Source organism: Colletotrichum chrysophilum, assembly GCF_026319265.1.
Source record: "Colletotrichum chrysophilum strain AFK26 chromosome Unknown scaffold_169, whole genome shotgun sequence".
NCBI classification, from domain to species: Eukaryota; Fungi; Ascomycota; class Sordariomycetes; order Glomerellales; family Glomerellaceae; genus Colletotrichum; species Colletotrichum chrysophilum.
The window spans coordinates 41679-68094 of record NW_026517456.1 but is presented as its reverse complement, the minus strand read 5'-3'; the positions used below and the strand labels follow the sequence as shown (position 1 = coordinate 68094).

Genomic DNA, 26416 nt, shown 5'->3' with positions numbered 1-26416 from the left:
GGTTGAAATTCGAGATGCAACGGCGGAGCACGGGCGCCGGGCCCAATTGAAAGGACCTGGAAGGGACACTGGACTGGACCCGACCTGCACCAACTGTGAACGCGGGCCGGGAACACGCGACAGGGGGCTGTCTGATTGGCTGGTGTGGCTTGTGATGGGTCCAAGAGGTCGCGCCACACCTTGGAGCTCAAGCCACGTCTCGCAGCCACACAGGTAAACGCTTGGACCCTGTACCCGCAGGCTGTTGGTGGAAATTCTGTGGCTGAGGCACTCGCGTGCACACTGCGCGGTGACATAATGAGTGGAGCGTTGCCAGCTGGAGGCCGGAGTCACCGCGCCGCTCCTTCGCTGCTTACACAGGTAGACCGTATCTGTATCCGTACACTGCAGCCAAGGTAGGTACGTACCTACCCTATGCGCCTGTGCCTGTCACAGCCTCGCCGCATTCCCCAACTTGTCCACTGTCCGCTGTCCGCTGCTGAGTGTTTCCGATCCTCCGTCCTTCAACCACCCGCTTCCATTTCCATCCAGCTCCAGCCCAACCGCAAAGCCCAGCAGACCTCTCCCACAGGCTCAGCTGCGCGGCTACTCAACTTCTCCTCTATTCTTCAGTCTGTGCATTTTATTTTCCCACATTCTTTTTCACCCGCTGGTCTTCCTTCACAGAGACCGCCCGCCAGGCCTTTGAGGCGTACGTCCCTGATTACGTCGTGGTCCGTCATCGTCATCTCAATACTCCTCTCGCTCGCCCCCAAACCGGATCACTAGGATTTCGCTCCGCACATCTTCAGCCATGGCAGCCAGCAGAGCCGCACAGAAGCGTGTATGTCTTCTCTCCCCCTCCCTCACCACGTTGCATCAGCACTGACAGCCGCCCTGCAGTTGACGCGCGAGTACAAGACAATCTCCGAGAACCCTCCGCCATACATCGAGGCCCATCCCTCCGACTCAAATATCCTTGAGTATGCTCTCTCATGCTAGCCTCACAGACTCCTGCTAACCGGTTACTAGGTGGCACTACATCATCACCGGCCCCGAAAACACCCCGTATCATGGCGGCCAGTACTGGGGAACTCTCGTGTTCCCTCCAAACTACCCCTTCGCCCCCCCAGCGATCCGAATGCACACCCCATCCGGCCGATTCCAACCATCCACACGACTTTGCCTCTCCATCTCCGACTTCCATCCCAAATCCTTCAACCCCGCGTGGGAAGTCTCCACCATTCTTATCGGCCTGCTTTCTTTCATGACGAGCGAGGAGATGACTACGGGTTCCGTTTCGAGCACTGAGGCTGAACGCAAGATGCTGGCGTTGCGTACAAAATGGTGGAACTCTACCGGTGGTGGTTCCCATACCAAGTCCAACACACAAAAAGGCAACGTCAAGGCCGGCGATGGCGGCGCCAAATTCCGCGGCGAATGGCCCGAAGTCGACAAGGCGAACTGGGACTGGATGAAGGAGAATAAGATCGACTTCACGACAGGGAACAAGATCGGCGGCCCAGCAGGGGCCTCGTGTGGGCCCCAGCTCGGTATTGGAGCTGGCAGCGGCCACCAGGCCCAGGCTGTCGTCGATGCCGTCGTCCAGCAGCGTGACGCCGGCCGCGGCTGGCTCAACCAAAATAAGCTCCTCGTCGCAGGCGGTCTCATTTTCTTCTACGTCCTCCTGGCCCGAGTGCTGGGTAGCGATAGCTGATTACTAGATGGCTTCGCATCGTTCAACACAGAAAATCAAGCAGGGTCGGCCTGATGTCGCCGATGGATAATAAATACAGTGCGCATGGAATGACACGGCTGAGCATGGCGTTTTTGGGCTTTTTCCGGCGACGGACACCGACGACGACACCAGCGATGGACACCGGTGACGGACCAGAGTGATACACACACAAACACAAAGAGTCTTACTAATAGAGGACTGAGACGGTTGAATGGGTTGGCAAAACGCGTATGACGAATGTATTCTAGATTCGACAGTGGAAATACCTCCTGGGAATATCAATTGCAACACTCACTCTTGAAATGACTTTCGTGGCGATACTAGCCGTGTGGCATGATGGTTCATTGGCTGCATGGGCTTAGCCAAGTGGCGTCTGATCTGCGTCGGCAACATTCTTCTCATCTGACGTGGCTTTGTTCTGCACGACCAGATGATCATTGGAGCGAGAAAAGCCGCTTAATAAGAGAGTAAGTCGATGTTGGTTCGACGTTGCATTTCCATAAAGCTTTGCCGTCGTATCTCGACAGTGCCAATATTCCTTATGTTGCTTATTTATAATTAGAGATAAAGGCGAAACTAGGTCCAGTCATTTACGACACAATGTACGATCAATTCGTGCCCCAGCATGTATCTCTCAAAGCTCCAGACCTCCACGTTCGCCGAAAAGTGCCGGAAAGTGGACGCCGGGCAGAGAACGGATGAGCCGACGGCCAGGTATCATCCGAAGGAAACATCAGACACGACATACTGAGCGCCGGCTGGCGACGATCACGAAGGGTGTCGGCTGTTCAGTGGTCTTGGCAAATGTTGGCAGGGAAACTGACTGCCCGGGAAATGTGAAGAAGACTGGCTTTCTGGTAAGCCGAAACGTGATATTCACCGGCATGAAGTCATGGCAGAGCAGGAGAAACACCAGACGGCGGATGTGGGATGAAAAGCTAGCGGTATATAGAGATGAGTTGAAAGTGATCGCCGGCTGACGAAAACCATTGGCACATCCACTGTCCAACAAGCACATCGCATGTAACCCTGGATAGCGTCTTGGCGGGTTGGAATAGCGCGGCTGATATTGCGTAAAGCATTCATACTTTTGTCCTCTGTGCATACTCGACTATGCAGCACATGGAATGCGTAACAGCTAGCCCACGTCGTTGCAGCGTTGTCCGTGCGTGGGCATCGTTGAAGAAGAAACTCGTGGTCGAGAACACGCTTGTGTTTGCGATGAGGCACTCGGACCGGGGGGTTCTGTAACAGGGTGTGGTGCCATGTTCATGCGGCGAGTCAAGGTGTCCTGGGGCCCCCTCGAGAGTGTCATCCAACTGACCCAACCAGTGGTTGGTCTCGTGGCTGGGTGCAACGTTCTTTTCGTCTCAACCGCATTTCATCAAGAAAGAAACTTGGTCTGAAGTCTAGCGGTGCCGTGCAATGGGATTTGGACTGCTGTGATCTAGCGCGCGGTTGTTTACGAAATCCAACGCCCGGAGCTCTGACACCTGAAGAAACTTATCCCGTCTTCCGGGGAAGCAGATGCCGAGTCTCTCGGTGATTGTAGGTCATCGACCGTTGGACAAGAGGTCTCTATTAGGTTTGTGTTCTTTTCTAAATTCGGCGCAGCGCTAGGGGCGCTCTCTAGATTGACCCAGATCCTGCAGCGGGTCGATGCAAGGGACACACATCCATTGCGTACCTTACATACGGCCCCATACGTAGGGCATACCAAGCATGTACGAAGTAGTAATTGAATTTCGAATAGTTTTCTCTGGAAAAAGGGGGCACTTTCAAGACATCGAATGACGACTAAGCAAGGGTCTCTTGCGCGCGCGAACGGCGATCAAACCAACAACATTCCCACCCCAGACTTGTCTCCCTCATAAAGGATTCTCCATCACTTTGACTTAGCCTCCCCCGCTGCCGCAAAAGCGTCCCGAACCCTACAGAACGCATCAACATTCTCTGCAAAACGACAATGTTCTACCCTGTAACAAAAACCCCATGATGAGGTGGGAAAAAAGGAGGAGGAGGGTAGGGATGCAAGAAGACCCAAGAAATCGTCCTATCTCCCCGGCCCGTCCAACCCTCTTGCAGGGCGTAGCGTCCAACTGCCGAATGCAGCACAACGGCCCACCCCCTTGCGCTCGAGCAGACGAAGCTTAAACACCCCGGTTCCTGGTCTCGTCTCGCGGCGACGAACGTTTGTCAAGCAGAAACATGTCACGGTCGCTGGCTGAGCCGGGGGCACGCTGGAGGAGACTGACATCCCACGCAGGTGAAGAACCGTTATGTGCTGGGGATCATTGAGGATGAGTTTCGAGCTGGTGCCGGGCGGGATGTGGAGGGCTGGGCAAACTCCACCGGGAACAGACGTCGAAGAAGCAAGGAGAAGACATCGTGGTACTTTCGCCGAACAGTCGCATGTAGCCTAATCGTCGTCCTCGCGGCTGTTCCTGAGATTGACGGTTCGCCTGATGGGACGTTTCCAAGGTACCTAGACCACTCGGGGGCAAGCCTCCGATTCGACAACATCGCCTTTGGCCCTGGGCAAACGATACGCACGGCTGCCTGCCTCCGTCTCGCCTCTTCCCTTTTCTCCCCTTCCCCTGTATGTGTCCATTCTTCTTAGGCTTTTCCGGATCTGCTGCAGGGGGCGGCGGCGGCGCGTTGAATGGTATAAGGCTGCGTTAGCGTCCCGCCGACTTCCCACGACCTCAGAAGGGAGGGTCCTTCTCTTCTTCTTTTGGAGGGCTGGAATTGCGCGACTTCTCTCCATCGACGGTACAAGCGGACAATATGGCGTCGAACACGAACTGGCCGCTCCAGGAAGAGCAGGCCGCTCGGAAGCAGACGTCGACCGTCGGTGTGTCAGAGTTTGATGATGCGGATAGTGTGTTGGAGAAGAACGAGACGCTGGTCGTCGGTACGACAAATCTCTATGAGAATGGGCAGTTGAGGTTGATTCCTGTGAGTGCTGCGTGTTGTTCTCCGTCGAATGGTGGCTGACTCCTTCTCAGATGCCAACGCCCGATCCCAAGGGTGAGAAACTCCATTCTTCGTTGAATGTCAACGACAGCTAATCGTCGTAGATCCATTGAACCTTCCTGCTTGGCGCAAGTGGACAGCCATCGGTTGTCTGTGCTTTTGTAAGTCTTGAACACCAAGATACAGACCAGCCTACTTACTGTATCCAGTTGGCGCCCTCGCCCTCTCAGCAGAGGTTGTCATCGGTGGTCTCCTCCCCATCTTCATCCTCGAATACTCCGGCGTCGATCCCCATGTCATCAACACCTTCGACTTCAAGAAGGCAAGCGGTGGCAGCGGCCTCAACATCAACCCCATGTCCGTTGTCCCGGCCGGCGTCAAACCCGCCTCTCTCGAAGAGGTCTCGCTGCTGGCCACCATGCCCCTACTGGCGAACGGTATCGCGAGTTACTTCCTCGTGCCAACATCCATCTGGATCGGTCGCCGACCCGTTCTACTGTTCGCCGCTACCTCTGCCTGGGCTGGTGGTCTGTTTGCCGCGTTCAGCACCAGTCTGCACCAGCATCTACTTGCGAGAGCGCTGATGGGTCTGGGTGCTGGCGCCGTGGAGGCGTTGATCCCCCTGATTGTTCAGGATATGGTCTTTATCCACCAGAGGAACAAGGCAATGTCGGCCGTTGTCTCTAGTCAGGGTATCATCATCATTGGGTTGGGAGTTGCGGCCCCTTGGGTGTCTGCCAACTACACCTGGAGGTGGATGTACTACATCACCTCGGGCTTGGGTATCTTGGCATGGGCTCTTCTCATCGCCTTCCTACCCGAGACTAGGTGGACCAGGTCTCAGGCGGAGCTCAGTATGTTGGCTTTTCCACTGGTGCTCACTAGATGCTAACTATATCCAGGTGGCCAGAAGATCTTCCCCCTTGCCCCTGGCCAAAACCGACCCGAGCTCGACTTCACGACCTTCACCCCGCGCACGACCTGGACCAACATCGGCGTCTTCCAGAACGGCTTCGAGTTCAAGCGCGCCGCAAAGTCCATGTTCGACGCCCTCCGCTCCACCTACTTCCCCGCGATCATCTGGGCTGTCCTCGCCAACAGCATCATGATCGTCAACAACCAGGCCGCGCAGCAGATCACGCCATTCGCGCTGCTTGCTCAGGGCTGGGAGTTCCAGTGGACTGGTCTCACCGTGCTACCCTTCTTCCTGGCCTCCGCGCTGGTGTATGTCTTTGGTGGTCCGGTGGCTGACAAGATGTCCAACGCGGTGACGAGGTGGAATGGTGGTAGTCGTGAGCCGGAGCATCACCTCGCCAACCTTGTTTTGCCGCTTGTCACTGGTGTGGCGGGATGCTTTATATTCGGAACGGCGGGTGAGAGGAACTTCCACTGGAGCGTTCTCCTCGTAGGCTCGTTCTTGATCGTCTTTTTGTTCCTTATGACCATGACCATCCTCAGCGTTTTCATTGTGGAAAGCTACCCACAGTGGGCAGGGTAAGTCATGATTGTGACGCACCTCTGAGAATCTTTGCTAATGTATAACAGGCCGGTGCTCGTTAACGTCTCGTCCCTGCGCATCGTCATCGCATTCTTCCTAGCCTCAAAAGCCACGATCTGGATCGCGGAGAAGGGACCCATCCAAACTTTTGCCCTCTACGCGGAGACCATCATCGTTCTGTCCCTGGGTCTGCCAGTCCTGTATTTCTGGGGCAAGAAGATGCGGCAGTGGACAGCTGGCAGTGTCAAGACCAAGCCAAGCGAGAAGGAGAAGGCGTTTGACGACGGTGCCTCTGTTTGAGGTCGGTAATGGTAATGATGTGATACCCCTTGGGGACGACTGCTTGGCTCGAAGCATGACGTGTAGTCCGGATAATAGAGACCGAATTCTGAATAATCAATCCTGTCGCTACCGAACGCTGGAGATATCTTCTCAGCTTGTAATACCTATTTGGTCACTGCCATCCGATCTGATACCTCACGTCAGCTGGGCGAAGACCTTCAATATCCTGTTCTATCTCACTACTCTCTCTGTGGCTTTCTTACTTTAATCTTCGTTACTATCCTCATCCTCCGTCTTGTCACCGTTACTCTGGTCCTCCTCGCCGGTCTCGTCGTCTTCCCCGTCATCCTTCCTATCGAAAGGGTCATCGGATCTTGTAAGTTGTTGATACAGCACTGTCCAGAAGGTCACTGAGAGCACCTTCCGTCTTTACGACCGCCAGAGAGTGAAGCTGATAGTGCGGTCCGCAAGGATGCAGGACCGAAGGGGACGAGGCCTGATAGAACTTGACAACACTGTCTCCCACGCAAACACGCCCCTGGGCGTAGCCTATAATGTCGGAGTCCGCAATGAAGACTGCCTTGTTTATAGAAAGACCCTGAATTGTTCTGTAAAATCCTGTTGCAGAGCCCAGCAGGCGGAAGACAGATCCCGGCCTCGCATCTTCAGGCGTCGAACGGATAACGTACTCCGGGCCTTGATGTAGGGACAACACGACATCTATTGCTGCGTCAATGTCCGAGTCGACGAAAGCGAGCACTTTGGGGTGTCTTTGATGCTCGTTGAGTGCCTTCTGAAGCTTTTCCCTGGCTTGGGAGAAGATATACCGACGGTTCTCCTCGCAACCTGGGAGTGTGGATTTGAAGAGAGTATGCAGGTCCTTGAACCCTCTTTTGAAGCCCTCCTTGGGTTGGTTCGGGCTGTAAGTCAGCAATAACCAGCAGAATGCTAGAAGACAGGCTTCGGCATGCTCAGCATTGTCGCATTCGGCGTAGATGCGCCTGAAGAACCTGATCCGTTCTGCGCCATGCCGCTTTAGTGTAAGTTCGTATTCAACGGATAGCCGCTGCGCAGCCAAGATGTCCTTTTCAATAAGCGCTCTGTCGCGGTCGTCAAAAACCGTCTCGATCACACCAAGTGTTTGGCCTTGCAGAACAATGCCGTCGTCACCAGTGAACTTGATTTCGTAGCTCTGTCCATCCACCGGCCCTTCCCAGTGAGTTGTAGTCTCTCGGTCTGCAGAGTCCAGGGGAACGCCTCCTAGCTCGATCAAAACATCGTCGAACCATCTATAGTCGTCGCTCCAGTCAGGAACCCAGGATGGCAGACCACTCTGGCGGTTTCCACTCCACACATTATCCAGCGGCCATAGGGTGTTCTCGTGCCGTATGATAGCCTTCGTCGCTTCCGTGTATATCTTGGCCACTGATTGTGTATAATCGGGACTTGGGAATGACTGTCCGAGTCTCTGAGAAATGCCGTAGAGCCCGAAGATCTTGTCTTTTGGGTTGGTGGCATGCCGAATTCTGGCATGTTGTACAAGGCTCGACAACTTCCCCTCCTCATTTGCTCCAGCCAATTCGGACTGGCTCCGTTGAATTTCCTGGTCATTGGTGCTGCCAGAAATATCTCGAAAATCCGAATAGGCGTAAAAGCAATTAACAAAGTTCCTCACCCCTTTGCTAGACAGAGAGAATGTAGCCTCCATAAGCTCCAAAGCTTGGCAGAAGGTGTCCCAGGCAATTACCTGTTTCCCGCAAAGTATGGCAGCATGGGTGGCAAGAAGAAGCTCTTGGAGAGTCCACATTCTCTCGAACCAGGGCCGTCCAAGAACGTCCTCAATTATCTCGCGAATCGTTTGAGCATCTGATGTCCCCCATCTAGTATCTGACATAATATGAACATGCATTGTTCTGGAATGAAGAGGATAGATCATGGGGCAAGAAATCAACTTGAACTGACCACATTGGTTCATGAACTTGGTGCAAAACTCGGTTCGAAAGTCTTCCCAAGAATCGTCTCGCAGCAGATATAAACGTTTCAGATGAAGAAAGAATGCATCCGTTTTAGCGTCGCCATTTCCCAACCAGACAAGGACGTCTTTAGCGACTTGGTAGATATCGCCCATCATCGCAACCTGAGTATTACGCTCCTGGACTCCACCAGGAGTCTGGTCAATGCAAATGCTATCGACCCATAGGATACGGTCCTCGGAGGCTCTCCTCAGATGCCTTAGTGCCGCATCGCAGTTGACGGTGATGGGCAAGATCAACGCCCCGAGCTGGAGATAATGTGACGAGCTCGGTGGGCCCCACACGTACGACAAGGCTTCAAAGTGATGTGAAGCTTCTATCACGGAATTTCGAGAGATCTGAATGCCACATTCAATCAGTGATCCGGAGAGAACTTCACCGGCTTTATATGCGGGGTGGAGGACTAGGAGCCTGGTCCGTCGAGGGCCACTTAGTTGGGTGTGTTGATATGACATTATGAGCCATGCAAGCAAATTCTAACGGTCTCATTAGCGAAGATGTTGGTGTCTCGAGAAAGGAACACCGGAGATGGCGCAAAATCAGAGAGAGAAATCCATGCATAGGTACTAAGTGTTGAAATGTGGAATCCCACTTTTTGAGGGGTGCTGCAGAACTCACTAGCTGCATTGCCAGCCTGCTCACGCTACCCCTATCAGCCGCAAGTAAGCCCATTCAGCTACGGCATAGCCTCTCATCTCCGCCTGATACATCTTCAGGTCTCTGATTGCTTCAGTCGCATCCATGGATATTATCAACAGCTTTACTAGTGCTGCGCATCCTACCAAAAACCGCTTCCAGTCAACAGCTCACGGATATCACGACAATTGTGTGCATACCTTATAGACAACGAAGTTTTAACAACTTTACTAAGACTGATATAACGAAAGTCCTGACATGCTCTTTAGTTTATATGTGAAGCAAAATCTTCCTTGAATGCTGTGAATATTTCGTCCAATGCCAACGTCTTGAGTGAACACCCACAAGGAACGATGTGGATGCAGTATGATTTGAATCAAAGCACGGAGGGTTACATTCAAGCCTACAGACTCGTTTTGCCAACTGTATCAAGTATATCAGTCAGGATGCTGGCGATATTTAACTACCCTAGGAGCTTTACTAGCCGAGCAGTGCTCCCTGTACCTTTAACAGTGGCGTGCTTAATACTTCTATAATGATAATGTAGTAAAGAAAACGATAGAAACAACGATACTAATAATGAAGATAAACTACGATGATGAATGATGATAACAACGATTAACGACGACGATTGACGACGACGACAGACGACGACGACAACTACAACGATAACGGCAGTAAGCGACTATATAAGCGATATCAAGGAATAATACGGGGATTAGTAAGATACACGGATTACACACGTGTGTATGGGCACTGCCCGGTTAGCAAAACTCTTGACTAGCAGTCGTTCCCCGCGCGAATGATTGGGTCCACAGCGAAGTAGTAGCAATACTGTTCAAGAGAGATGAGCCGAAACTCATTCCATACTCCTGTTGATATTCTATCGCTCCATTCAAATTTCTGCGGCGTTTGAGGGTGAACTTAATTCGGTAAGGTTTCCAGCAGCAAATCTTCCCCTGCCTGTGATTTCGCACATTTCACATGCCATCTTGTCAAGATGATGCCCGTCCAACGGATCTAGGTTCACTTGACGGGAAGTCTCTATAGGGTGTTAGTAGCAGGATATATAAGTAGGTTTCTTCTTTCTGTAACTTATCAACCGACGCGTTTCCCTCCTTCTCTCGGACGACCCATGTCTGGCACAATACAGCGTCACCTTACAATAAGGAATCTTTCGCACCGTCTCTGAGATACGCTTGCCTTCTGATCAATGGACGACGATACATATGAACAGCTGCTAGATGAGGCAGAGGCAGATGGATTACTGAAAGTCATACACGTGGCCCATCAGCCCTTCAACTCAAAGAGCTGGAAATCCATCCCCGTGGGGCTGGCCATCGTTCTCGCCAGTGACCCTGTTCTTGCGAGCGGCGAAAATGCAATTTGGATGGCCAGACTCGTCGTTAAAACCGGGAATATCGTCGGTCTGATGAAGGGCGGATTTCATTGGTCCCCCAAAAATGTTCACTCAGAGGCTTCGCACTTCGACATGAAAGTCAACGACCCCGAATTGTCACAGTACAAGCAAGAAGTTTCACGCACGTTTTATCTATCCGACACCCGGACTCCAGTTTCCTGAGCAGCGAAACTTGAAGTTGCTGCCAACAAGCAAAGCGACCTAGCAAGATTCAAGGTAAATGATTTGGAACTAGACCAAATTGAGAAAGCTGAGGCCTGGAACACCAACGGCCAGCTCATCTGCCACTACTGTCGGCATGATCAGAACAACAATTTTAATGCTATATATGACGACTTGCCACTTGAGGGCTGGTGGCCGTGGCCAAAGCAGAATGAACAAGCGGTTGGAATTCGACGCACGAGGCAAGTTGGCAAATCTGTCGATACTCCCAAGGTCAAAAGAGGCATGTCTAAGTCGATCGAGATGATGTATATTTAAGGGGAAGTATTGCTATCTAGGCGGTGTCAGTTAGCTACCCAGGCAGTGTCCACTACAAACGCGGGTAATCTATATATCCTACTGAGACCCCATTATCGCCCGTACTAAACCGACTGAATTTACTGCTGTCGTCGCTATCGTTATCGTCGTCGCTATCACTGTCGTCGTCGTTGTCGCCGTCGCCGTCGTCCATCGCCGTCGTCTTATATCGCCATATCGAAAAACTAGTTGCGCTACGAATAGATTCAAAGGGGACATTGGCCGGATAGCCAACGAAGACTACACGGTTAGCAAAACTCTCAACGGGACGTCATCAAGAAAATATAATGGTGGTATTTGTGGAGTAAGAATCAATCAAGTACTTATTTAGAAACAAGAAAGAGTGCTGGCCAAGCCATTGCTTAGTGCGATGGAGTAGAATTATTTATATTTCACCTTGGGGGTGGATTCGTCGCTGGCAAGAAACAGTTCGACACCCATCAATAACTTGAAACATGCCCGAAGCCAGAACGGAAGACAACAGGAAGCAGGGGGACGATGAAAGCTAGAGGTAACGATGATAAGACGAATGATGGAAAAGGCAGCAGTAAATGTAACGACTTGGGCCAGATGGCACAGCAAGAAAACTCGCTGAGTCGTCCATCTTCCTATGTTATAATAAACGAAAAGGTGATCTCTCTGAAGCATTCCCGACTTTTGCTTCATCTTCCAACTCTTCACCTTGCCCTCTGCTAAATCATTGAGGGAGCTCGTGTCTCGCCTGAAGAGTCGCTGTAGGCACTTCAGGAGAGACGGCGTTACCGTGCTGTCCCGGAGCCCAAGGGGGCGGTGGGCCGTACTTGGGATCAGGACTTGAAAACGCCCCCATCGGGGTCGCAGCCTCGGCGGCTTTGACCTTCTTCCTCTCGAGCACGAGCAAGAAGCTGAGAACCACAACGGCGATGGCGAGAGGCACGCCGACCCCAACCCCGATGCCAGCTGCAGCACCCGCAGAGATTCCATTGTTCAGTTCGGTTCGCGCTGACGACGATGGAGTACTAGAGCTCGTGGCTGTTGCTGTAATTCCGAGATCCGACTCGACGGCAGTGTTCAACATGATTTTGCCAGGCTGCTCGATGGTAAAGTTCGCCTGAAGGCATTCGTTCGGTTGGCCACACGCGTAAACCGCGGGGGGTTCACAGCCCCAAAGACCAATATGTCTGCCAGGGTCTGTTACATTCATGAGTTAGCGAGTAGTGGATATATTATTGCCGAAACGATCTGCCATACCTGCGCCGGAAATCTCAGATCTGTCGCAGTATTTTGGGCATCCTTCTGCTCCAAACTTTGAGTCGGTGCAAGCGCCACGATACAGGGTGTCATCGTCTGGGTCCATGCAAAGGCCATTTGTCAGGCAATAATGGTTATCGAAGCAGCAGGCTGCCGCTGCTTTGCCTCGAGGTGTAGGACACGGCTTCGCTGCGGTGTTGGCTATACCGTTAGGCCAGTAGCATGTTGTAGTTTGGCCGGCTATTTCGATGGCCAAGCTGAGGACACTGAGAATCTTGCATATTTGCATCGTGCTAAGTCAGGAGAGAAGTTTAGACAAGGGAACAGGCGACTGCGACCCTGCGTGAAACGAGGCCGGGTGCAACAAGTCTTATTAGTACACTACACTGTTCGTCTCAGCCTGATTGGGTCATGTGTGTAACTCTACATAGCTCGGGAAGATGGGAAGCCCCATACAGTCGGAAAGTTGTCACTTCCGCATGGGTTGCACGAATCAAATCTTCAGAAAACGGCACGAAAACAGTGATTCCGATGGCTCGAAGGCTGCGGCGTTGGCGATGATTTCATATAACGAAGGATTCGAGGCGGCATGCAGCTTTACAGCATATGCCAGAGGCCATCCTACAATGCGGGACCTCTGCCAACACACCAGGCTGCGAGTCTCTAAGGCAATAGATCTTCACAATATTACCGGTATGCTGACAATTGCGTGTGGACTTCATGTAGCCAAGCAGCCGAAAGCCCCACACCGGTGACTTTCGGAAAGCCATCTTGGGTTGGATCGACTCTCACGAGCAGTACACGATGCCCGATTAGTAGATAATTGCAGAGAGCGCGTAAAATTACCATGGAAAGAGACGACCAGCAGGCTGGCGGGCTTTTTGACCAATCCTCCTCAATGTTATCTGGAATTAAAGTTAACTAACACAATCTCTATCAACATCGCGGTGAGTTCGATGACGCCAATTAACTGTCCCTTTGATAGGTATGTGTTATGGGTGATTGAATTGCGTACCAAGGTTTGTCGATGCTCAAACCAAGCCATTCATCTTCAATATAACGGCCCATCCAACGCCGACTAAGCTGAGCGCGGTGAAACCAGCCGGGCTCATTTCACCGTAGAACCCCACGTGGCACCTGCCAACCTTCAATGCCAGTATCATATACGGCCGCGGCTCCCAAAACCATGACCCTATCAGTCCAAGTCCAAACTTCAGTTTTCTACCCACCTCGCCGGTTATTTGGGATACAGGCAGATTGCTGCCCAGCAATGATCGTTAGCCACGTTCGCTTTGCGACACTGCTGGAGAGAGACCACACGGACTGATTGTTCCCGGGACGGGATTCCGACTGTGCGAGGAGCGCTTGGTCCTGGGCTTGTCCCGCTGTTGGACTGGGAACGGTGGCAGCGGCTGTGGCCGCATGCGCGGCTTGGTTGGCTACGGGAGAGTTGTGGCTGCGAGGCAGCCGGTAGTTAGTTTCTCTAATGCTTGACGTTAGCAGAGACAAGGAATAGCAAGAGTGAAGTACGACAGCGACGGGAACAGAGATGGGGACAGAGACGGGAATGACGCGCTAGGTAGCGGCCATGAGGGCAATTCATAGTGATTAGAGAATTTGCGCTCGAGATAACTCAAGCTGACCACATGCAAATGCAGTGATAGCAGTGATTGCCACTGCAAGAGAGGATTGGGATCGGATAGGAAGGACATAAAGATGGAACACTTACGAGGACATTTTGGTGGTTGCGACAGTGGGTTGACGATGTTGATTGATTTGATGAGCCAAAATGAGCCTCAAGGGCACTGCGGAGGCTTTTCAACATGTTTTTGTTGCTACTGGAGGTAGCCCTATCCACCGCAGGATTAGAGTTTGAAAGCCACCACCCTCAAGGTAAGTTCTGCGCCATGAAGGCCAGCTGAAAGTAGGACATCCTCGTGCTCGTTTCACCATCTTAGATCGAATTATCCTCACGTGTGAGAAAATCACAATGGCAGAGTCCCCCAGTCCGATGCCAAAATTTTGCGAAGCAGTAGGAGTAACTTAATAGATATCCTACTACTCTTTTTTAAGTAGTAATTTTACTTTTGTTGAAGCCCCAAAAGTTTCTTGCATCAGGTATGTCGCTTGCTGGCCGCTAAGTCTTCGTGATGTGCGCAACAACAACATAGAGGCCGAGCATCACGTCATGCTTGCCGCCGACACCCGGCCCCACTATCGGATCCGGGTTGAGATGGAACGGGCCGAAGGAACGGGGGTCAATCGCCGAATGAATTAGATAAGCGAGGTGATGTCTTGGTCCCAGTGATTCCTGGAGGTCCCCACTAAAAGCACTGCTGATGTAATCCGGCACTGGAAGCGAGCGGTCGAAGGTTCCCCTGGTCGCGAGCCAAAAAGTAGCTTGTCCGTAGCGTACCGGCTGCCCTGTGGCTGGCACGATGGTGGTTTATTTTTGTCGCCTTTGCGGTCTGTGAATTGCGCTGGAATACCGCTAGAGGGACTTTGGCTACGCCGCACCAACAATGCAAGGACGGGACCTGCGGCGGGAGTGTTGTTTGTTCCGTCATCGACAGAGGGATAAACAAGCAAACGGTCATGTCATGATGTGCTGCTCCTATCCTATTAACGTATTCTATTGAGTTACGAAATTTGGTCAGGTGAGAAAGGGGTCGAATAGGAGAGGCAGCGATGCAATTGCCCGTTGATGCCCATTGCATCAGGCGACAGAAAGTGCCCAGAGCAGGAGCAGGGTCGACATTCTGGCCTGCCCGCCGACACGGAGCTGGGCAGTACGTACCGGCGCAACGGGGAGGAATGGAGCGAGCTCCCCTCTTTCTCTGCCTGACTTGACCCAATGAGATGCCAGGGTTGGCAAGCTTCGTCGGGTACGTACCGGCGCATGGCAGCGCAGCGCACCGCGCACCGTCCTTTCTTTCTTTTTTTGCGGGGGTAAAATTTGTGACGCAGCCCCGATTTTTTGTCATCATCGGATTGTCCCAACTTTTTTTTTTTTTTTTTTTTTTTCTTCGTGAGAGCAGGAGCAATAGGGAGCAAGTGCCCAAGTCCGGGTGGAAGGAGCAAGAAGCAAGAAGCACCTGCATCTTCTGCCTGCGTGGGAAAGGAGAAAACGGTTGGCAGCAGGAACAGTTGCCTATGCCCTTGCCTTCCCTAAACTATTGCATCAGAGTCACCAGAAGCAATCAAACAGACAAACGGAAGACAGGCAGGTGAGTGCCTGTGACATAATTGCCTCCCCCGTCGCTTCCATCTCCATCTCCATCTCCAGTTCTCCCTTCACCGCGTCCACGGCCACGTCCACGTCCACATCCACGTCCACATCCACGTCTGGGACCCTGTACCTTTTCTTCTCTCCACTTCTTGAACTTTCCCCTCCTCTGGGACCTCTCCTTTACGCAGTCCACGTCGCCAGGCGAGGTACCTTACAGACGCATCTCCATCACCGGTCACCTCGCAGCAGCATCGTCACCTACCACCCTCTCCCCCTTTACCCCTTTCCCTCGAGGCCGTTCGTTCGTCTCTCCTTTTTCTGCTTTGCATCTTGCATCGGCCAGGCTACCAACAGCGCGCACTGGCACCCACGGGATCGTCTTCCTAACATGCGCGTCCCCTGCTGTACATAGGCCCTTCTGCACGAGAAGAGTCACGACCTTACACTAAGCTGCCTACACACACTACCTCACTGCAGATACCTGCACTAAAGCTGAGGTAGCTTGGTTGCCCCGACTGAGGCCCGGACCTACAACTTGCGCTTTGCGACTTCACTGCACCGGGTGTTCTACTACCTTGCTTCTCTCGCCAGCATCAGCCGACGTTGCGGTCCTTCTTCTAGAAATACCCACCTGCTGAGTGTCCACCAGTAGATATCAGCTGCAATTCATCTGAGGTCTGAGGTGCTGCTGCTATCGCCGACAACGCTCGCGGACCGACCTGACGCACCCACCCCCCGGCTGCTCCTCTGTCGTCCTTGTCGTCCGCCCTCGTCCTGGCACTAGCCCCCCCAGTCGCACCTGCTCAAGAAAAAAAAGGATCCAGTCACCACTTCTGCGACTTGGACGTGGGCTCCCAACGCCGCTTTCTCAACACCACCACCACCTCCGCCTTCTCGTCAACCATGGCTCCCAACGTCAACACGAAGGCGAGGAACGGAGTCGGTGTCGGTGTCGTCGCCAACGGCAAGCCTCTCCGTCGCGTCGTGCCTGCAATTCCCCTCACCTACGAGCGCCGCCTCAAGGCCAATGCTGCTGCAAAGCATGCCGCCGCCCAAGCCCACGCCGCCTCCGTCCCAGTTGTATCCCTTCCTCGGCCCGCCGCCACCACCAACGGTTCTTCCTTGAAAATTCAGAACGACGTCGACGACTCTGCGCCACCGACCCCCAAAACCCTCGAGCCTGCCATCGCCGAGAAGACGGACAACGACGACAACGACGCCGCCGCCGAGGACGACAACGACGAGAAGCCTGCCGAAGACCATGCAGTAAAGGATCGCGACGGTACGTGTAAACTTCTGCTCGAGCTACAACTCTCGAGGTGGATGCTAATAATTGTCTACCAGGTACTCAACAGACTTCGATCACTGCCCCTGCTGCCACTGCCCCCGAAGTGTCCGAAGCGACCGACAAGCCCTCCGAACGAGACGCGCCCCCGACTGTCATGGAATTTGCGCCAGGTATGTTGCTTGCTGGCCGCTACGCATGCCAGGACTCTCCCTCATACCTTGCGGACGATCACCCGGCAGCTTCGCCGGCCTCTGGTCAGTCTGCTTGGTTGGGTGAGAATTCAAGGCAAGGTCTTTTGGGGCAGCAAACAAATTACTCACACCTTGCAGAGAAACACCAGCTTCCTCCGACTTTCCGACCCCCTCCTGTCATCTCTCCTTCGCGCTACAACATGCCTCCCGGCGCGCCCAACGGAACTCGCCCTGCGCCAGTCGTCCTCAATGGCACTTCTCACCGAGGCCCTCGATCTGTCCACAACGGCCCCCCGCACATGCATGGCCCGCGCCCAAGCAACGGCAGCCTGGTGCAGTTCGGCGGATTTGGTTCCAACTCCTCGTCTCCCGCCCCTCCTCACTCTGGCGGCTTCATGCCTCCTCCCGGCGCGCCCCTCCAGGACGGACGCCAGTTCCACAACCATGCCGCGGTGGCTGCCAACGGCTACCCTCCTCAAATGCCTTATGGCACCGAATTTGTCCCTGGAACCGCCGTAGACCAGTTTGGCAGACCGATTCCAGGTCCTCCTGGCATGGAGCAGTACCACCCGTACGTCAATGGCTACGGACCGTCCACCCCTCACAGCTTCCAGGGATCCCACTCGTCGGCTCAGGCGGAGGACGTCGGTGCCTACAACCACTACCCCGCGCCTGGCATCCCCAACGGTACTTCCCACCTCGATGACGCTCGCCCTCACCCTCCCCAGGCCGGAGGTTTCGGTGTACCACCCCAGCGGATGATGCCTGGTCCTATGCCGCCCCCGCACATGATGCATCCCGGACACGAAGCCCAGGCATTGGATGGACTCACCGCTTATCTGCGGTCACAGTTCCGTGATACCACATTCGCTGACTGTACCCTGGAGCTCCGATATCTGGACGACCGTTATCCTCCCGTCCGAATTCCCGGCCACCGCCTAGTGCTTGCCAGAAGTCAGGTCATCAAGAACATCCTCGAGTCTGAGAGCTTCGAATCTAGCCCGCCGGGTGCTAACCGCATGATTCTTCTCCCTTCCGACGACAAGTACCTTCGCTCCGATGCTTTTTGGATGGCAGTTCAGCATCTTTATGCCTACCCCCTGCTTGGCATCCCGGACCCCAGTGCCAATGGCGGTCTTGGCATGGCTGGCACGGCCGACGATCGGTTCGAATTCGCCCTTGGTTACGCCGCAGCTGGCCACGCGTTGGGTTGGCACCCAATTGTTGTTCGTGGCATGGAGATCGCCTCTCACTCTCTCGGCTGGTCCACCATTGAGCGAGCCATCGCATTCGCCCTGGGTGATGTAGCGGGCCGTGCCTCGGCCGACCGCCACACCCAGTTCGTCTACGGTGACGCAGTCCAGATTTTGATGAACGGGATTATCAACTTCCTCGTCAACAACTTCCCGGCAGACTTCACTCTGGACACGTCTGTAGCCGATCCTGAGCGCTACCCTCGCATCCCGTCTGTTCCTGCCATGCCGCCCACCCGTGAAGGCACCCCGACCATCGCCCACGGAACTTCGGGTAAGGACCGTCGTTCACGCCCAATGCACATCCAGTTCGGCGATCTGGCGTTGAACCATGACGGCTCTAGGGTGTCCGAGCCCTCACCGTTGTCGCCTCAGCAGCGAAACATTCAGTCCATCCTGTCAACCATCCTCATCAACCTGCCCTTCGCATTCTTGAAGCCGACTCTTGAATCGAGTGGCTTCGGCAACGTTAACGGATGGGCCAATGTGGAAGCGCGCCACCAAATCATGCTGGACGTTGTCAACGAGCGTGAGGCCAGAAGACACCGAGCAGTCGAGGCCGTAAGAGCTGGCGTCATTCCGGACGCCGAGTCAATCTTCTATGGTCTTCAGAGCGTGGAGCCCCGCGTGGCTGAGGAGTGGAACGGGCTCGGCTGGCGTGAGGAAGTGGTGTCGTACGTCAATGGCGACGCGCCGTCCCTCGGCCGGCAGTGGGTTCCGCTGATGGCTCAGAACGGCGGCGGCCATGTGGAGAACACGGGCCGCCCGGCTTATCCTTGAATCAAGCATTAGCCGGGATTACGATGTTACGACATGGAGACTCAAAAGAAAAAAGATCGACGACGACGATTCGGGGCGGTCTGCATTCGGCATTCACATGATGACCAAAAAGAAAAAAAGCGGCAATTCCTTTTCAGGAGGGTTCGGTTGATGGTTTGGGCATTGCGCATGGTGTTCTTTTGGCAGTTTTTTTGTGGAAAAGTCCAAGCTACAGAAAGCGTGGAAGTGAATGGGGCATTTTGTGCTGCGGTTATGCTGTTATGGGCATCTGTGTTGGTCTGGTTTGTTTGCGCGCGCGTGTGTTGATAGTCATGTCAGACTCGTAGCTGAATGTCTGCTCATCCTTGATGGTAGGGCTTTGCAGACGGGTACCTAATTGGCAGACTTGTTGACGCATGGCCATGGGCAGGTGTTTTTGGATGAGGTTGTAACCCCTCAACAGCGGCCGGTGAGCAGGATGGCAAATGATGGGATGAGGACAGGTAAAGGGGGACACGGAAAGATCAACGGGCCGGTTGTGGGGAGGACGTGTATACCCGGTGATGTATGGGTTGAGAGAGAGAAAAATGACGGCTCCTTATGAGGAGTGAGTGTTGCGGGGAGCCCAGGCGACGCCGGAGAACCGACAGGTTGGGCGGGTCGTTATTTTGCCATGGCCTCGACTCGTTTGCTAGGTATTCATAGTGTGTACTGATGAATCTGCAAAACATTTGCAAGTGTTTCCGGCCTGGATGGGTGTATCTGGTGATGCTGTCGAAGCTTCTGTTGCGCTTGTGATCGAAGAAGGGAAGAATATCCGAGCCTCACGAAGGAACGCGACATCACAGACCAACAACAAAGACAGAAGCAGACGCGAAGATTTAAACATTTCTTCGACTATCAACAGGATGCATGAACAGGTCATTAAACTTGATGGCGCACCTCTCCGAGAGTGGCATCTGGGAGGAAAAGTGTGGGGAAGTCCCCTGTCGCGAGGGGCACTCTTTGGACATGGCGACGTTGGCTGGGCCAATCAGTGGTGTTTGTTTCTTCAGTGGTCGAATTTGGGCCCCTCCATCCCCGGGACAGCAGGGATCAATGATGAATTGCCTGAGAGCCGAGGCATGTGCTTGCTTCCCTCCTCGCGCTTGTTTCCTTGGGGGTCCAGTGGCTTTCCCGTGACGCCTGACGCCCAGCCCAGCAGCGCCAGGTATCTGCAACTGTGCGAGTACGACCGACCTCCGCGACGCCCAAAGCTGAAGGTGCGAACGTCGAGTTCCGCATTCCACACACATACACGCGCGACCACTACTACAACACTCTCTCTTAATTACTTTACATAACCAACTTTTAACTCTTTCCTTCTTCCGCTTCTTTCGTCGTCTGCGATACTCAACTTAATTGCCGCCGCGCCCAACCACATCGCCCAGCTCGGTGTACGTCCAACTCTCCTTTCCCAGACATCGGCCCCGGTCGTTGAGGTCATCGCGCAAAGCCGACGCTAGAGTTCCGGCATTGACACGTGCTAACGGAGCTTCCTCAGTTCGGACCAAACCCTCCTCACGCTTCCCCAGATTCTCCAAACCTCCGCCCGAAGCACACGACAAGTCACGACACCTCCCTCCATCTCTCCGCCGTCTCTTATCGTCGACTACCACCCTCTCACTACCGAACCGATCCCCGCGAAAGTCAGCTGCTCCAATGGCCTCCGCCGCGACCTCGTCGTCGCGGCCAGGCCCAGTCGGCGCCGCCGCTGTCTCCACCCCGAGTCCTCGTCCTGCCGGCAGCGGTCCTTCGCGAGCGCCGCCCTCGCGCAGCAGCGTCACCGACCCCGTCCTCCGAAACACCCTGCGATACACCATCTCCGCGAAGGAGTATGCCACCCTGCACAAGTACGTCCTCTCGCGGTCGCGCATCCTCAAGAGGGCTGCGCCGAGCGTGAGCGCCGTCGAGCGCATCGTTGAAGGGGAGAAGCCGAAGCAGAATGCCGGACCGGGTGCTGGAGGACGGACGGTGGACGATTACAATGCGCGCGCGGTGCGCCATTCCTTGCGTGTGTTCATCGGTACGGCGGTTGCGATGAAGGGATGGGCCTTGATTTCCCAGAAGCTGTTGGGCGCGAAGCCAGAGTAAGTGCCACCAAGGATATCCAGAACGACTAGATGCTGACATGGAGACAGTCCTGCTGTGGCTGGCCAGAAACAACCACTACACAAGTCGCCGACGCTCCGCCTTTCGCTCTCTCTATCTACCATCCTCCTGCTCTACCGCATCCTCTTCCGATTCCTGGCACGTCTGCGTGCCCATCTTCTCGACCCCACGGCCGCGCCCTTTCGCCAAAGAAACCCGCGTACAGCAGCGACCTTGACGTCTCCGTACGCCCCCGCCATCGGTGCGTCGCTGGCCGGTGTATTCTTGGGCGTCTACCCTTCCCAGCAGTTGCGCGTCACCATCGCCATCTACACGCTCTTCAGGGCGCTCGAGTTCGGATGGAATCTGTGTGAAGAGGAGGGCATGATCTGGGGCTTCAAGAACGGAGGCAAGGTCAAGCGGGAGAGACCATGGTGGTGGGGCAGCTGGCTCATTCAGCCGTTCGCCTTCGGACAGCTGCTCCATGCTGTGGTGTTCGACCGGGACTGTTTCCCTGAGACATACGGAAACTTCATTTTCAAGAATTCGACGGCGTACATTCACCCCAGACCGGCGGATTACCCGGCACACCTCAAGTGGCCCAAGGCCTATGAGATTGTGGACAACTTGGCTCAGATGGCCAAGCTCAACTGGCCGTACGTATTCCTCTTCATCTTACCTGACTTAGCTAACATTCGCAGGCCATACATCTCACCAACTCTCTTCCCGAACAAGGAGACGCTCCCAGCGACCCTCAGCGCCGTTAAGCCCCTGACCTCAACCGCCCACCCCATCATCAACTCACTCTCCTGCGCGACGCTTCACCCCTCCGACCCGTCTTGCCTGCGAACTTATCTCAACTTCTGGCTGGGCTCATTTCCCGGCCTCACCCGCTTCTTCCTCATCATCTACTCCGCCGTTACCTTCCTCCCGCGCTTCCGCTCGCTGTACAACGCCCCCGTCACGACTCTCCAGCGGGTCCTCGCCAAGTCGCTGCGCATGAGCACCTTCGTCACGGGGTCCATTTCCACCGCCTGGGCCAGCATCTGCTTCTTCCAGCAGTGGTTCCCGCGCACCTTCCTCCCCACGCAGAGGTTCTTCCTCGGTGGCTTCCTGGCTGGTCTGTGGGCCTGGGTCGAGAAGCGCAACGGACGTGGCGTGTTCCTATACTCTGCCCGCGTTAGCGTTGACTCCCTGTGGAAGGTTGGCGTAAAGAGGAGGTGGTGGAGGGCGATGAAGGGCGGCGATGTGTGGGTGTTTGTCATGGCGTTGATGGTCACTGGTGTCGTCTACGAGAGGGACGCAAGGGCTGTGAAGGAGGGTAACTGGAGAAAGGGCATCAGCTGGGTGCGTGGTGAGGGTTGGAGGGACTGGAGCATCGAAGAGGATACGGAGGCGGAGGATGAGCATATTGAGAAGATGGAGTAGGTGTGATTGCTTTTGATGAGATGAGACCTTGAGATCACGGTCGTTGTAGGTTTCGGTTTGCATGGTTTATTCTTCATGGCGGGGTGTTGTAGGCGCCTTACCTGTTGTACGAGAGTGTTACGACTTTATGTTTGATAGATGTTTAATGTGCTACAATTCTGGCGTCGACATTCAAATGGATGGCTTTCCATTGAAGATGGTACTTTCTAATGCGTGACCGGGGGTGGGGGTAACCTATCTTCTACGTCGTTGGTAGACCCCCTTGCTGTTATCGCTCACCCGTTATTCTCGTCAAAAATGTGCCATCACGTGCCATCACGTGCCATCACTCAGAGCGAGACTATCACGAAGACTACCGTATTAGAATGAGCATAAGGCACACTCAGTAAGTTGTGATTCGAATCTGACACCCTGGCCTTAACTTTTGCAGTAAACTGAGACCTGCGAATGCGGTTGTTTTAATACGCCATTGTTGATCAAGGCCTAAGGCAAAGCCAAAGCTGAAGGGGAAGATATCAAGCTTGTCAGGCACATGGCCGAAGTTGCATGTGCCTTGCCAAACAGCGTTAGAACTGCGAGGCTTTTACCATGAACATCTGCATGCCTGTGCCGTCAATGACCTCATGTTATCTGCATGACCTCACTTGGTGCACTGCGCCAGCTGTGTCTGTGAAGTTTCATTGGGCAAAAGAATGCACATTGAGACGTGGTATGAACATCGATTGGCCAATCTGGCCATGTAAGTACCGTCGTCGGGTCCTCAACCCACGCACCCACCATAATGTAAGGCAGGTACAGTACGCCGTCGATACTATCGTTGGATGTTAACATGTACGCCTTTGAATATATATTCTTTCATTCCCATTTGCCTCGGAATCAAAGCTCAATGATCCAGGATATCGAGTTAGATTTCACAAGTCAAAATCCCCCCCCCCCCCCCCCCCCCCCCCCTTGAACCCAAACTTGTATCGTTGATACTGGCTATATACCTCTTTATCTCAGACAGTATCTCGGCGCTAAACATGGGTGCTTCAGCCGAGGTCGTTGTTGCTGTTATAACTTTACTGGCCGCTTTGCCCACGACTGTTCTGGTCTTCCTCACATGCTTCAAGCGTCTAAAACGAAGGGCTCTCGTCAAAAGAGACTTGATCCGTAGACCAGTACGCATACTGCCACTGCATTCATCTGACGGTTACTTATTATCCATCTCACAGCATCATTGCCTTGCAACCTTCAACCCCTCTTGGAGATCACGAGCTTCAGCCCAAACAAATCTTCGTCAAGGGTTCGTTCTTCGTCAAACAGCATCACATCGAGATGAAACCACATTCGCCGCATACATCCAAAGCTATACTGAGGCAAGTTCAACAATCACGGGGGCTCAGTGTATGCTTGATATTTACTCATCCAAAACACAGCATACCAGCGGGAGCTTTCTTTACTACAATGACATAGACGTCCAAGGAGTATAGAAACGAAATTAGACCTCCCGAAACAGTCCATTTTTCTGATTTTGGCGTTGTAATTGATTTGTCGAAGAAGAGCTGTCGTCCATTGCGTTAAGGCAGAAGCAAGCTAGCGAAATCTATAAGACAATTATCGTGACTTCTATCGCGAATCACAAATCGCGAGGACGAAAAGCCCAGCTCGGATTCATGATTTAATCAGATGCTTGAGACCACCTCCTATAATAACGATACATCAGGAGACCTCGCTCTGCAAATACCATGTTCCCCACGTTTCCTTTTTTCAGTTTATCTGGGTCCAGGTCGGGCTCATTTGCTCGCCAAAATACTGAGTAGTATGTTGAGGAACATAAGAGCAAAGCTTCCCTCACCTGGATTGGTGAATGACAGGTCAAGGTACAAGTGAGACTATCATCTTCCTCTGTAACGTGCTACGCTTACACGGCATGGAACGGAGTTTCGGTCCCGCACGCCCTCCCCTCGAAAGCTACACCGTCGCCTGGACTGTGTTTGCTGACTGGATTGGTTAATCGTTTTAGTTAGGTTTCAGTTACACGGGATATAGGGGTGAATTCTAGCCCCGTCTGGGGATGACAGCCTCGAGCCCCGTGGAACTTCAAAAGGAGGCACCATATGCCAAAGACTATTAAGTAGCAGCCATGCTTCTATAAGAGAGCTGTGACTCTGGGCTTTCTATCCCTGAAACAATCTCTTCCCATCTCATCTAAAGACTTCAACCTTTACTCTGTCGAAGAGTTTACCTCAATTGCATTTTAACAAACCCCCAGCACTCACGAACCTTCGACTACCAAAATTTAACGTCACACCTTTTTCTCTCAAGCGTCTTCACTGTCATGAAAGCTTCCCCTGAGTTCATCGTCGCTCTCGTGACACTGATGGCAGCCCTTCCCCCGGCAATGCTGGTTATATTCAACTGTGCCAGGCGCCCACGGAGATTAGGGAGTTCTCTGAGGACTTCAACTGCGGAGGTGACAGCTCACACTATTTGGGCGTGGCCAAGTAGATGTCGATTCTCCAATAAATGTCCCCTGACTGACTTCAAACTTGCTAGGAACAATACGTACCCTTGCACAACTTGGTTGCAAGTGAGAACATCAACGTAACTCTTAACTACCAAGCCTACCGAAGTGTTCATTCCAACAAGAAGTCTAGCGCCACTGGCTTTCCCGTTGTGACATCATGTTAGCTTCAATCTACATGAAGTCAGTAACTACTTCGTGCTCTAAAATGCCCTTCTTTGCTAACCGTTGACAGGGAATCAATTGTACGGTGTACCAGAGTGTTGTGACCACAAAGTAAGGAGTTATGGCAGAGAAGGGGACTGGTGGATGGAGTTCATAACTGGAGGAAGTGAAGCATCGTTGCCTAAAGTTGCTGATTGCGAATGCACCTATAGGGCTTTCAGGAGAGGTGAGGTTAGAGACGTTACTTGTTCGTACTCGGAAGATACCATACACGGTAAAGCTATCGAGAGAGACGTCGTATTTTGCTCGGCCATTTGAAATAATCCGCCTTACATTCAAGAGTATTTAAAGTAACCACCTAGTGCAACTAGAATGTAGACTCAAAGCCTCACTGGGCTCCTCCACTTGCCACCATTGGGAAACATGTTGAAACCATGTACACGTCTGACAGAGCGACTCATCAACAGCGTATCAAATGTCATAAAAGTCACGCTCAAGAACTGCTCGCGAAACGGAATCACCGAAGTATTATTTACGGTTATTGCAGAATAAGGCACGTCCGACGTCTCCGAACTTAATGGCCGTTTGCGACGGAAAAGTCAGTCTTGATGCACCATGCAGCCCGACTGAGCCTGCTTATCATCCCAATCTTTACCTGATAAAAGTTGCGCAATTTCCCAGTTAGGTGTATCATACACAGTCCACATTCTTTAGACTCTCATTGGCTGACATGTGTGAGTCGTATCTCAGATGCAAGAATACGCAGGCTGCAATATGCACTTAATGATTCGTTGAGGACCCTTGATATAAACCGTGACACGCTGCAGCCTTGGCCGAAACAGGTGCTTGGTCTGACATACAGGGCCCTGGAGGCCCGAATGATCAGGAAAGGTCGTGTTCGTAGCAGAACGAGCGCGACATTTGACGCGCATTAACCAAATTGAATGGGGTATTCGTCTTCACGTCCCTCCAACGAGGGGATGATTCATAATATGTAAACCCCGTATAGCTCCTCTGTGTACGCGTTCTGTTCGTGTTTATCATTCAGGATCGCAATGTCAATGGCACGGATTTATTCCGAAGAACTTCTCACTCTTCGATATCTTTCCATAGAAAACATCCTTACGTCGCGAAGAATAACTCGGTAACTAGGCAG

The 26416-nt window shown here is 53.2% G+C and overlaps 6 protein-coding genes across 6 annotated transcripts; 4 read left to right on the top strand and 2 right to left on the bottom strand.

The window, feature by feature from the left end:
* Positions 1-793: 793 nt before the first annotated feature.
* On the top strand, positions 794-1696 carry COL26b_012266 (uncharacterized protein; the record flags this gene model as incomplete). Its single annotated transcript, XM_053184911.1, has 3 exons — positions 794-823; positions 883-962; positions 1012-1696. 3 exons carry the CDS (start codon positions 794-796, stop codon positions 1694-1696), a joined length of 795 nt encoding a protein of 264 aa, XP_053031150.1.
* Positions 1697-4504: 2808 nt separating this feature from the next.
* COL26b_012265 (uncharacterized protein) lies at positions 4505-6491 on the top strand (the record flags this gene model as incomplete). Its single annotated transcript, XM_053184910.1, has 6 exons — positions 4505-4675; positions 4726-4747; positions 4798-4842; positions 4903-5547; positions 5596-6187; positions 6239-6491. The coding sequence occupies 6 exons, from the start codon at positions 4505-4507 to the stop codon at positions 6489-6491; spliced, it is 1728 nt and encodes a 575-aa protein (XP_053031149.1).
* A 346-nt stretch (positions 6492-6837) lies between these two features.
* On the bottom strand, positions 6838-8006 carry COL26b_012264 (uncharacterized protein; the record flags this gene model as incomplete). The annotated part of the gene is made up of 2 exons (XM_053184909.1): positions 6838-7898; positions 7931-8006. The coding sequence occupies 2 exons, from the start codon at positions 8004-8006 to the stop codon at positions 6838-6840; spliced, it is 1137 nt and encodes a 378-aa protein (XP_053031148.1).
* Positions 8007-11778: 3772 nt separating this feature from the next.
* Positions 11779-12138, bottom strand: COL26b_012263 (uncharacterized protein; the record flags this gene model as incomplete). The annotated part of the gene is made up of 1 exon (XM_053184908.1): positions 11779-12138. The coding sequence occupies one exon, from the start codon at positions 12136-12138 to the stop codon at positions 11779-11781; it is 360 nt and encodes a 119-aa protein (XP_053031147.1).
* Positions 12139-16443: 4305 nt separating this feature from the next.
* COL26b_012262 (uncharacterized protein) lies at positions 16444-19052 on the top strand (the record flags this gene model as incomplete). Its single annotated transcript, XM_053184907.1, has 3 exons — positions 16444-16822; positions 16885-17100; positions 17158-19052. 3 exons carry the CDS (start codon positions 16444-16446, stop codon positions 19050-19052), a joined length of 2490 nt encoding a protein of 829 aa, XP_053031146.1.
* A 1680-nt stretch (positions 19053-20732) lies between these two features.
* On the top strand, positions 20733-22589 carry COL26b_012261 (uncharacterized protein; the record flags this gene model as incomplete). The annotated part of the gene is made up of 3 exons (XM_053184906.1): positions 20733-21160; positions 21212-21817; positions 21863-22589. 3 exons carry the CDS (start codon positions 20733-20735, stop codon positions 22587-22589), a joined length of 1761 nt encoding a protein of 586 aa, XP_053031145.1.
* Between the last annotated feature and the right edge of the window lie 3827 nt (positions 22590-26416).